Source organism: Globicephala melas, chromosome 11 (assembly GCF_963455315.2).
Source record: "Globicephala melas chromosome 11, mGloMel1.2, whole genome shotgun sequence".
NCBI classification, from domain to species: domain Eukaryota; kingdom Metazoa; phylum Chordata; class Mammalia; order Artiodactyla; family Delphinidae; genus Globicephala; species Globicephala melas.
In genome coordinates, this window is record NC_083324.2 from 30,987,027 (window position 1) to 30,999,853 (window position 12,827).

General features: G+C 45.4%; 1 protein-coding gene across 29 annotated transcripts in view; it reads right to left on the bottom strand.

Annotated features, from left to right (window-relative positions):
- Positions 1-492: 492 nt before the first annotated feature.
- Positions 493-12,827, bottom strand: part of PXK (PX domain containing serine/threonine kinase like) — a 75,280-nt gene continuing 62,945 nt past the window's right edge. For 6 of the 29 annotated variants that reach the window (XM_060308909.1, XM_060308910.1, XM_060308911.1 and 3 more), the window contains 2 exons: positions 12,376-12,438; positions 493-1,791 (listed from right to left, as the gene is read on the bottom strand). In XM_060308909.1, the coding sequence (XP_060164892.1) occupies positions 1,580-1,791; positions 12,376-12,438 (275 nt within the window). In that variant the 3' untranslated portion in view covers positions 493-1,579. Of the gene's footprint in view, positions 3,283-5,881; positions 5,920-12,375; positions 12,439-12,827 lie in introns of all 29 variants that reach the window. The other 23 variants (XM_070046614.1, XM_070046610.1, XM_070046612.1 and 20 more) reach the window with 17 other exon arrangements.

Sequence of the window (12,827 nt, forward strand, 5' to 3'; positions counted from 1 at the left end):
TTTTTATATTCTTGAGATAATAAATGTGGGATAGAAGTCTTAAAATTCTGTTAAGAAATTACTGCCATCGGGAACTAATCAGTAATCATTAATCTCCTAGACTGCATTACTTACTTAAAACAGGAACTTGCCCCCCGACTCTTCAAATGCCTAATTCTAGTAGGTTCTCTTTAAAGTTAAACCAAAATCTGTGTCAGGTATTTTTCCCACTGCCAACAAACACACTCTGCCATACACTGCCCTCTTCAGAAATTGAGATGGAAAAGATAGATTTAAATTAGTTATAGAAGCATACAAGTGGTACCTAATTAAAACAGGAACACAGGATTGTTAGCTCTTATTAATCAAGAGGGAAAATACGACACAAAAGAAAATAGAGATAGAATAGGTAGGGAGGAAACTTTAGAAATACTGTGTGAATCTTTTCTTTATATTTACCAAAGTTACTACAAAAAGTTCCCATTTAAAATATCTAGCCAAGCTACAAATAACACATTTTCTAGACATGGTTTATTTTAATAAAAAATACAGCTGAACATTTATCACAGATTACATGAAACTATACACAATGACATTCTCTCTGCATAGTAACCAACACTGATGTGTGTAACTTGAATTTTTAGATGGATTATTTATAATCCTTTAAAGTGCAATTTATTTAAGGGTTTAAGCAAATCATAGGATAAAGGATCTTTCTAATAAATGAGTAACATTAAAAAGATGATATATTTGGATAAATCTTTGGAAAATCAGAACTGATTTTGCCAGATGTACTTGTGTTGTAATAATAATCCACCCCCACAAACGCCAAACTTGACTTAATTGCTGAGGATTAAGAAGATCCTCTAATTGGCAAGAGCTTTTTCGGATGTCAACATTTTTTTGTCCGTTCGATACATACTAAAAGGAACTAAGAGTCTAGAGTAGTTCCTTTAGCAGCCCTGAGTTCTATAACCACAATGGAGTTCCTGTTTGAACTTAATAGACTGTTACGAACTTTCCCCGTTCCACTTGAAGGGAAAATGAAGAACTCAGTTGCTTCTCTGACTCTCAGCGACATAACTATGCTTTGGGCTACAGTGTTAATGTCTAGGATGAAATTAAGGTAGCAAAAATGGGAGTTATCTAAGAAATAACCAGAAAATGCTTTAGAATAGAGAAATGAACTCTGAGAGGAACATTTCTAGGAGCTGTCTAATGGTATAGGAGGGATTGCGACACGAAGGCCATCCACCGCTGTGACTGTATATTGTCATTGTTTTTTGTCCACTTCCTTCTGTTGGTGGAAATAATTGATTCCAATATGCTGCTGCCACCAAAAGATGACCATTAGAGGAAGAGCAAGACTCCTTTACAAGAGTAACAAAGGAGCAAACTATTTCTTAAGGCAGCAATGCCAGCCTGACTTTATTCTACTTGAAGACTATTTCCCTCTTGAAAAGCCTCTTACATGAGCATCTGCGAAGTCGTATGTGACTGTACTGGCTCAGCAATTATTCATCCAGATAGAGGGTACTTTAGGGGTTGCAGGTGGAAGGAAAACAAAACAAATTTTCCCTCCAAGTGTAAACACAAAGCTTTAGCCGATCTTAGGAGCACTATGATCACAGGTTTCGGCTTTCCTCAAAGTTCCTTTTTGGAAATTCTGGATGGAGCTGAGTAAGGCCCCTCGGCTCACACCATTCACAGCCTGGGGCGGAAGCTGTGTGGGCGCCTCTGTGCTCGCAGGAGGCAAGGGAGCTGCTGGTGGCGGAGGCGCAGGTGGAGGAGGTGGGGGTAACGCGGACATCCCTGTGGAGGAAAGGGCACAGTCAGTATCTCCACACACCCTGTATCCGTGCTACTGCTCAGTCCTGGGCAGAAAGGACTTCGGTGAGACTGCAAATGTTTTCCCTCAAACGGGCCAACACACCCTGTACTGTGTGATTTTTTTTAAATACTTGAACAAGAAACGTAGAAGCATTAAAGGGGAATTAATTAAAAGTTGCCATTTCTCCCAAGTAATAGTCATGTGAGAAAAGACTGAACAATATCACAGATTACATGAAACTATACATAGCGACATTCTCAGCATAGATGAGGCTCTACTTCCATTTCCAAACTTTAATCATGGTCCCAAAAGAAAAGTTCCATTAGCTACTTTTTCCAGGTTCCAGGCAGCTCCACCTATTCCTGAGCTAGCAATTAAAGATAGACATCTGTATGCATAGAGCTGGGCTACTGGAATATCAATTACTAGTAAGGGATGAACGGTTCTTTAGCTGCTCCAACACACAATATTTGAAGGACGTGATTTAACATAAAATGACAAATCACTTAGGATTCTCGGCAAGTAACCATTGTCTGCTGGGTTATGGGCTCCCCAGGGGCATCCATCTTGAATAATCATTTCCTATTAGGTTGCATGAAAAAAACATAAAACGCTAATGTTAGCAATGCACAGCAAGGCGCAGAGGGCTTTCTCTCTCCAGCAATGGTATTCTCAGGGAGGAATCTTCCTCAAGCACCCATGTTTCCACTGTGGCCCAACCCAGGGACAGGATGGAAATGCCCTAACCCTACATCTTTGCTGAAGTGTCAGGGGAGACCGGAATGCCGAGCTGTACCCTGGTGGGCAAGGAGCAGGTAACTGGACAGGTATCTGAATCCTCCCTTAGCTTTCAGAAACACAAACATTGGGCGCTCGAATTTTACAGTTTTGAATCAATGAATGAATTGTCCTCTTGGGACAAAATAAACACTAGGTACAGAAAAATCCCTGCTGGGACTTCCCTGACTGTCCAGTGGTTAAGACTCCGTGCTTCCAGTGCAGGGGGGCGTGGGTTTGATCCCTGGTCTGGGGAACTAAGATCCTGCATGCCGCAACTAAGAACCCACGTGCCATGTGGCATGGCCACAAAAAAAAAAAAAAAAAAAAAAAGCCCTGCTTTAAAGAAGAACTTGACTGTGTCACAGTTGTCCCATTTCCTGTGACCCTTGCAGCTCCCCGTGACTCCACATCTCTTTCTAGTCTTATCCTCTACCCCACCCCAGTGCTACCACAGAAGACATTCTGCTAGATGGCTCCCCTACCACCTCCCTCAAACTGCTACTGAGCTGTGGTGATACTAGGTAAACATACCAACTGCTACTTGAGTTTATATGGATGAGTGGTCAGGATCATCCATAAAATACTTCAGTAAGTGCAACCTTTTTCCCAACTGTGATAGGCAATGGTTAAAGCATTGTATTTCATAGAAGACCACTTACCTTCCTTCACATCTTTACCCAAACCTAAGGCAGCTGAAATTAAAGAATCACACAGATGCACACACTCATGCTCTGCAATCTTGGAATTCTCAAAAAATAATATAGCAATACAAATAAACATTAAATACAGACAAATGAACAAAATGTAATTTTCACTGGTTCTGTACAATAACAACTAATGAATGAAGTTCTATTATGTTCTATGCCAAGGTGGATTATGGGGAAATGTTCCTGGCTTTACGTTACAGGGTTACAGAGATAAAAAGGACTTCAAACCTGAAATGACTGTTGAGATGAAAAGAGCAGGGAGAGTAAGTGTGTGACATAAGCATTCCTCTGAAGGGGGTTCTTGGAAAGTGACCCGTAAAATACCAGGAGGAGAGGAGACGGCCTCTGAAGCCTCTTGGAACTCAACTGCAGAGCCCGGAGGACTGAGTGGGCGCCAGTGCCCTCCCAGCTGCCCCCTCCCCTTCCCAGCACTCTCACCCAACGGCCAGAAAAGGGCAGCAGAATCTGGGCTTGACATGTACGGCCCAACACGTACCCAAATGAGTGCCAGCATGTCTGCCTCCCAGCTTTGTGCTTTGACCCTGGCAGAAGAGTCAGTGAGGGTTATAGACGAGAAGACAGGCCTGCAGTAGCACTTTGTTCCACTAAACGCATGGAATTGGCCATCCAGAGACTGCAAGTCTTCTAGCCCAGGATTCTCGGAGGCTAGAGATGGGCCTCAGGAACTGGACTTGGGTACAGGCTGCTCTCTTGGCACAGAACGAAACTGCTTGGCCCTCGTGAGGAACCATCCCTTGACTTTGGCCTCATTACTAGGCACTCTAAATTAAAAGTGCAAATTCACTACCACAGAGTTTGGGAATTGGGGCGTGGTATTCCGTAAATGGATCTTCATCTTACAAGTAAAGGCTGAAACTGTCTGAATGAATCGCTTTGAATATGTAGGCAGCATAAATAAATACACTGTCCAAAGTGCCACAGGGTAGCCTGTGCCTATAATATGATGCTGAGGGCTGTGAGAAAGGAGACTATGTCCATCCAAGAGGAAAGAGCAGGTCACCTGTGGTCCCCTCACAGAGGGCCCAACCAGTCGTAAAGGGCACGATGTCCCATGAGGTCCACCTTTCATCATTGGGCCTGCAACAACTAGGGCAGATCCTGATATGTATGATTAGGGCCAGGAGCAGCTCAGAATGCTCTGGAAGGGGAGAGGAGGTCCAGGTCTGAAGGTCAACACTGGAGGAGGCAAGAACATAGACCCAGGGACTCACAGTCTCTAATTACAGCCTCCATCGATTTTTTTTTTTTTAAGTTTTTCCTTTTTGCCTCTTCTGTCGTCCACAAAATTCCTTTAAAGGTTCACTGGAGCTTAAGCTACAACACGTTGGTAATGATGTGGGAGGGGGGAATGTTAACAAGGGGCCAAATTCGGACTTGGCTCTTTGGCCTGGAGCAAACCTGGGAACAACTGCCTAATGCCCGGGCCCCCCACTCCCCAAATATGAGGGGGCGCCCCCCCAGAGGCCTCCTATCACCCTCATCCCCAGGCCGCAGACAAAACCAGATTCCGTGTCAGGCTGATTGCCAAATGAATTCACCCAGCTTTGAAAAACATTGGCCTGCAACACCCCAGGATGACGGATGCTCTGAAACAGCTTACCTCCAGTGATCACCAGGTCAGCCCTGATCTCTCCAATCTTACCTTCTCTTAGACAAAAACCCCAAGAGCCAACTACTCCACCCTCCCCAGAACCTCAGATGGGAGCCTGGAAATCCAGCGGAGGCCCTGCAACAGGCCACAGACTGTTGCAGCAAGAGCACAGGTTAGATCTGGGTAGGAATGTCTCGCCAGAAACACCGTCCCTAGCCCCGTCAAAAGGACGTTTGAGCATCCCCTTGCCTTGGACCAACTCTGACAGTGGGCGGTCTACTCGTGTCTGCGGCCTGGGTTCCTTTGTGGTCTCCACACACATCAGGGGAGGCCACATGGCCGCGAGACCAACACCACACCTACCAGCTACCCTCGAGAGGGAGTGGAGGGCGGGGACCCCTGGAAGCAGGCAGGCCCCAGCTCTCTGGAACCGCCTTCTGGAACCGCCTTAGCCTCTTACCTCAGAAAGACGTGGAGGCTGTACTCATGTCCCAACTCAAGTATTGTTAAGGATGCTTAAAAAAGAACTGTTTTTCCCTATTGTCAGTTATACAAGCTGTAAGTTGCTTCCCTGTGACCAAGAATGCAACTGCCCAGCGCCTTTTCCCCTTTGTCAGAGGGAACAAGGAACCGACACATTTGCAGCAACAGGACTGTGAGGTGCTGGTTTCCAAAATTAAAAGATACCAAAATGCCATGCAGTTGATTTACAGGTTTTAGAGCTCTATTTTAGAACTAAAATCAGAGTGAAAATGAAGATTTTGAAGGTCATGATGAAAATGAAATGAATATAAATGAAGTCACTTGGGTGCTTTTTAAAGATGCTGTATTTCATTTAAATATTCAGATAAGGAAATCGTCTCGAATCTGCTTTCCCATTTGTTCATCACTTCAGTGAGCTAGACACACTGGGTCCCATTTCACATACAGAAACAGAGCATCTTTAAAGTTAGAAAAATCAGTATAGCTTACTTTACCGAAAATTCACGTTCAAAATGGTGCATGCTCTACTGAAAACAGCAAAGAGAAAGAGGGGGGGGGGGGACACAAGTCATTATTCAGATTTTAGTGTCATTTAATCAAATAGTAAGAGACAGCAAAATATTAGTCTGAATCACATGCTGATTATTCTTACTGCCGAACTAGGATATACTTAAGTTAACCACAAGAAGCACTGGTTTGTAAACATGACTGTGACCCTTTTAGAACATGGCAAACACACTAACAGAGTAACTAATGAGTCACTTTCCTCTTCCTTCTTTTTTTTTTCTTTCTTTCTTCTGAGATATTTTTAGTTATTTACAAGCACAGCACTCACTTAAGAAGACCCATCACGGTTTTACCTCCCCTGGAAAGCGGAACGGGTACTGGGAGCGTACCTAGTGTACTAAATAAGGACAGTTTATCAAGAGGGGAGAAAAATTAGAACTCATCACTTCCCCAAGCAAGTCTATGGTCTAAAATAGAGAACTGTCTTTTTAAATTTGGGAAGAGCAAGAGCACAGGGACGTCTAAGGTGGGGCCCCTGGGCAGGAGCATGGGGCCTCTCCCCTGAAGGCAGCGGGTTCCAGAGGCTGAATAGGGCAGCGAGCAGCATTAGCTGACCTAAGGCTAGAAAACCATTCAAAAAAAAAAAGGTGGGAATTCCCTGGCGGTCCAGTGGTTAGGACTCAGCACTTTCACTGCCGGGCCAGTTTGGGGAACTAGGATCTCACAAGGCCCAAGGCGCAGCGCAAAAAAAAAAGGCAAACATTTCTTCCTATCTTCTTTTTAACTGACTGGATTCCAGGTTAATTGTGAAAGATAACCCTTTCCCTGACGGTGAATCCCAGCGTTCCAAACCAACGTGCCCCACTGCCCAGAGGAGAATCCCTTCAGCGAGGCCCACGTGGGGCAGGGCAGGCTGACCACTGCCGATCTCGGGGGGCTCTGGGAGGATGCTGGGGACACTGCCTGCCCCACCCCCAGCAGCTGAGTACCCTGGAGAGGAGCTCACACACTTGGTCTTGGATGCGGGGAGGAAGGCTGTGAGCCGGCAGGACAGCAGAACCAACACTGTTCGGAGAAGCACTACAGGGCAGACCTGTGTATCCTAGAAACTGCTTTGTGTTTGTGTAGTTTTGAGAAAACGAGGCAGTTCTTAGGGCCAGAGCCATCGATTTTGAGCCTAGAATGGGTTTCAGATTTTGACCTGGCTAGATAAATTCCGGAAGCTCCAACATTCTAAATGAATTCATCTCTTCTTGTGCCTTACTTATTCCTTTTCTTTGTAATTTTTGTTTTTTTTACTGAAGTATAGTTAACATACAATATTATATAATATTATATAAGTTACAGGTGTACAATATAGTGATTCACAATTTTTAAAGGTTATAATCCATTTATAGTTATTATAAAATATTGGCTATATTCCCTGTGTTGTACAATATGTCCTGGTAGCTTATTTTATGCATCATAGTTGGCGCCTTATTTATTCTTAACCCTCCTTCCTGTTATTCAAGTTCTCAGTCACTCTGTGCCCACAAGGCCCTGTTTTCCCTCCTCCAGTCTCCAGATATGAAACTTCCCTCTCCCTCCAGTCATGCTCACAGACTGGTTTTCTACAGACTGCCAGCTCTCTCTTCAAAAGTATTGCTGGAAATGATAAACTTCAAGCAAGAAGGGCTAGAATTCTCTTGCAAGGCATTCATAGCTTACACTTGACAGTACTTTACTGCTTATAAAGCCCTGTTGTGTACATTATCTACCTCATAAACACCAGATATTCTCTTAAAAGACAGCTTCAAAGGATGAAAATTACTTGTCCAAGGCCATCTGGAAAGTGGTGGAGCTACGACCCAAGCCCGGGGTTTCTAACTGTTCTTTTGGAGCTCTTTTCACGCCAGCCAAGCAGAGCGTTTAGCAGCACAGGCCCTGTAGTGCACCTGAGAAAGCAGGCGCTCAGGAGAAATCAAGTAGATGAGCAAAGACAGAACCAAGTTTAAATCTTGGCTCTAGTATCCCCCACTTGTGTGACCTTGGTCAAAGTCCTTTAATGCCACTAGTGCCTCAATTTATTTGTCTGTAAAATGGAGCTATAAGTATAATCCCTGCTCATTGGATAGGGAGATATTCATGAGGATTAAATAAAACAGTAACTATAAATCACTTAGAACAGTGCCTAGCACAGAATAAGCACTCAAAAGATGTTAAACACAATTATTAACAACAACAGTAATAATTTGGGTCTTCTGCTTACTAAGATTTTCCCAAATACTCTTCTGCAAATCTTTTGTTTAAACACATACACACACACACACACACACACACACACACACACACACACACACAATGGCAAGGCAACAGGTTTGTCTCCTCCCAAAGGGAGGGTAGGAGCAAATATCTGTGTGTCAATTAGGACCATCTAAACCACTCAGCTCCATGAATACAGAGTGTAAACACTAGCTGGTGACACTGACCGTGACATAAGTCAAGATAAAGTATTTTAAAGTTCTTGAAAGAATGATCTTCTAGAGGCACGAAACAGAAACCTTAGCAAAAAAAGAAAGTGCTAGGAATGTTCTCACTGAAAAAAAAAAAAAAAAAGAGTTTTGGAGAATCCCACCCTACCTGATGGAATTGCCAGCAGACTTAAGGAAATATTTCTCCCATCAATTTGGTAAGGATTTCAAGAAGAGGCCCACAGCAGGGAAGTACAGTAAGAAACAGGAGAGGCCCCAGTTCTTACACAAATGCTGGAAAGGGCTCATGAGAGTAACACCCCTTCGCTTAGAAACATCTGTCACTTCTGCCCCGTCCTGAAAGCAACTGAGCTGAAAACCACCCTCAGCTACCACGAATGTGCTTAAAATTGATGCTTTCAGGAAGAAAGGCAATGCTGTTAAACTGAACTTGCCTCAGTTGATCTATTGCTGAACAAACTGCCGAAGGGCGGGGTCACAGTGGGTTTACAGGATGCTTGATTAGAACTGTGAGATAGTCTCCTCTGACTCCCACGCTTTTTGCCTTCTACAGAGGACATAACCCAAACCCAGACAGGAAAGTGACTCACTCAAGGTCTCTCAGTAACTAACAGTGTCCTGAGGGCTTACTGTGAATCAGGCGCTGTTCTAACTCCATGGGCATGGAACCCTCTGGACCCTCGTAATAAACCCACTAGGCAGGCACTGTTATTATCCTCCTTTACAAATGGGAAACTGATGCTGAAAGCTCAGCCTCTCTCTACACCACTGCCAAATCAAATCTCGGGGACAGAGTTTTGGGTGAAGTAGAAAAGGATAGCTTTATTACTTTGCCAGGCAAACGGGGACACAGCAGGCTCCTGCCTGGAGAAACTATGTGTCCCCACCCCAGAGGACCTGATGAAGGGTTTGATAACAATAGGTCCAAGGGTGGAGTCTCTGACAAGATCAGGGCGCATGCCGGACGTGCACTTCCTTAATCTCAACTCAGGTGGTTTCCTGGCTGCTCCTCCCGTGATTAGCAACTCTTCCAATCTGCCCTTTGGAACTCAGGGAAGGTCATGGAACCTGGAGTCTTGCCTACAAGAAAGAGAGGACAAGAGGGCCTCCGTGCCCGGGAGTCCCACAGGGGCTCACTCGGTTTCAAAACCTGAAGCCCAGGGAGGTCAAGTATCTCCTCCAAGGTCCCAGAACTAGCGAGTGGTGATCCTCGAGTTTAGGTTCCACAGCCCAAGGTGTAGTTTCCAAGGGCTCCCAGATCGAGTTGTGTTTGAGATGCTACCTTTAGCAGGAATTCCTTTTCTAAACTAGCCCTTGAAAATGAAGAATTTTCCTTCATTTCTTGAGAAAATTGCATTTTATCATAAAGCTGGAAGACACTACGCTTGACTTAGTTCCCAGATAAACCATAGATGTGGCCTAGAAGTAAAGACATAAATTGGAGTAAATGTGATTCCAGCAATAAGACAGGCAGCGTGCAGAGAGGCGGCAACACAGATGAGCCCAATGAGAAGCCTGGCCTCCTGTCCTGGAAGGAAAAGGACCAGTCTAAGCAGGGGCTTCTGAGCCAGAAGTTGCCACCCGTAGGCTGACAGTCTTGCCCTCATCCAGCAGAGACCCTGAAGGCAGACCAAGTCCAAGCAAATCCACCCAAAAGGATTTACTGAGCATCTCCCGTGGGTACGGTAGCATGAGACTATCACCTGTTTGTAGCTCCCTGATGCCTTGTACAGAACAGAAGCTCGAGATGTCACTTTGTTGGTGGACTAGTTTTTTCAGGTGGAGATTCTCTATTTAAGAAGGGGAACTACTGGGAGAAAAAAATTACCATGGGTGGACCCCAAGGAAAGCACTTGCTTGAATTGTATCTATCGTTTTGGAGCTCCTGAGAGGTGCTGGCAATGTGAGGCCACCTCGGCTGGGGCCTTGTCTGCCTGCTCATCTCTGTGACCCAGCGCTTAGCACAGTGCTGGGCACACAGCAGCTCTCAATAAATGCATCTCCAGTAGATGAATAAATAAAGTAGATAATAATGGGTGGCTCGCTTAGGGCCTGAAATGCTAGGTTGATAGGCAAATACTAGCTATTATTTTTATGAGACGCGTTACAATAAATAACCAGCAGAGGTCAGAGTACAGTCTCTGGGGCTGAATCAATAATTTCATCAATAAAACATTAAAGGACATAAAGGAAAAGAGGGAGCCAATACTTGCTGGGAACCTCCCACTTCTGCCAGGCATTGTGCTTGTGGCCTCACATATGTTTCCCTCTGAATCTTTACAACTCCCCTTCAGGATAGGGAACTATCCACCCAATTGCTCCCTCTTGCCTCAGATGAAGTTTTTTCCAACCTTGAGTCTAATTACAAAAGATTCCTCTTTTTCTTCTTGTTCTAAAAGTTATCTCATCTCATGCAAACCTGCTACTGTATGAGAATCCTCCCACTGAGAACTCAGGTCAATCAGAGGATTCATCAAAAATAATCCATATAGACTGAATTCTCCAAGGCGTTTAAAAATGAGCACTGGCAGGTAACTTCCCACGTCCAATGCACACAGCAAAGTGCTCTGAGCTACCGGATAGACACCTCATTTGTTAAAGGAGGCTTCATGGATTCTCACTATTAATTCTCTCCAGTTTCCTTAATATGTCTAAGTGGTGTGAAATTGATATCCTATCTTCTAGAAAACGCCTCAGCATGATCTGGGCAGTGGCTCCCCCGAAATTTCTGATCGGCCTATACAGGTCACCTCTACAAAAGACAGAGAAGTCTATTTTCTATACTGATCAATATTTGGAAGCTTTCTTGTAAAATCTGCTGACAAAGTCAGACAGGAAATAGAATATTATCCCCCATCAGCCAGGTACTTTGCTATTAAAATAGGCCCTGGGCCCAGAACACTCGACAGCAAACTACCAGTAACCAGGCTCGGCCAGCAAGGAGAGACACCCAACAGACAGACGCGAGGCCTTCAAACCGGTCTCCTTACATTTGACTGTTGTTTGGGGGGTTTTTTTTGGAAGGTCAGTTAGAAGCATTTGAGAGCTGTTGGGTAATGCTCTTGGTAGCTCCTGGGCACCACTTTAAGCCTTAATGAATATGGTGTCATCAACTCATAAATCAACCCCAGCCCGTGACTCTCCCTCCAGACAGCTGCAGCAGCTCTTCCAAGCACAGCCAGCCGACAAGCTCTGAGTGGCAGAACCGACTTCTCTGACATCCAGAACATCTGGTTCAGTTAAGAAGTGAAAGGAGATACTGGTGCCCCAGTGCGTTTTTATGAGGCTTGCAAAATGGTTAGGAGAGAGCTATTAGTTCAAAAAAGAAAGAAGAAAGATAGCATTATGAGGCCACTCCACAGAATTAGAGATAATTTTTGTAAGTATTCCCTGAAATAAACTCTTTTTACATTTTTCAAACAAAACTCCCAGTATCTATCTGATTTAAGTCACAAATGCAAAACAAAGGTTAGCTAGCCACAGAAAAATATTCAGGTGATGAAATGCAGAGCAGAATAAAGCACAAATAGTTATCAGGAAATCAGAAGCTCGGTGGGTAGTTCACTCCCACACCCAGGCATTTCACCAGCTGTGCTCTGTGACAAAGCCGACACTGTGGCTGGTCTCCCTGAGGAGAGAGCCCTGGCAGGACGGGGCCCCCGGGCAGCAGCGCGATTGTTTTGTTCAGCTGAGCGCTTACCCAGACAGGCTGTGATCTGAGGAGCCTGCATGAGGCTTTTCAGTAGAGAGAGAGAGCTGGAGGTGGGGGAAGTGAGCAGCCCTGAAGTGACCATCCCGCTCCCCGTGAAATCCGACTCTAGAGACCTGGACCCTTGTCTCTCCCAAGTGACACTGCTAATCTGCGCTCCCACTGGTTTCTCTGGAGGAGGCTGGTCCCCTCTGACCCCTGAAATGTTTGGGCCAAGGTGAGAAGAGAAAGCCCCACCCTTCTCCCGGGCTGGTGCAGAAGGGGAGGAAGGCAGCTTTCTCTTCCTCCTCACTAACCTGCTGTGGAGGGTGGAGTCGGCGATGACGGGGACGTGAGAGGTGAGCTGGCCCCAGATCCTGCTAAGAGAAAACACAGAGAGACCCTCATGGGGACCAAAGGAAGACATCTGGGGCTTGGCCGGAGCCGGCACCCACCACTGTCTGAGAATCTGCACTGGGCTGAGCGTGTGAGCCTTGTGGGAAAAAGCGAGTTGTGCAGAGAATTCAGGGACGGGACCCCTGACCACAGGCGTCCAACCCGCTTCCTTCCCCAGGCCTCGTTGCCTCCCACTGCTCCCCACAGCCTGCCTGGTTTGCAACCAACTTTGTGCAATCCAATGGCTTACGCAACGGGCTGCAGTTTCTCTTCCTGACCCAAGCCCTGTCCTCGGGTAATGAAAGACAAATGACAGTGCCACAGCAGTAGAGGTGACAGAGAAGGGCAGGACCATCTGGGGGAGGCCTCTCCA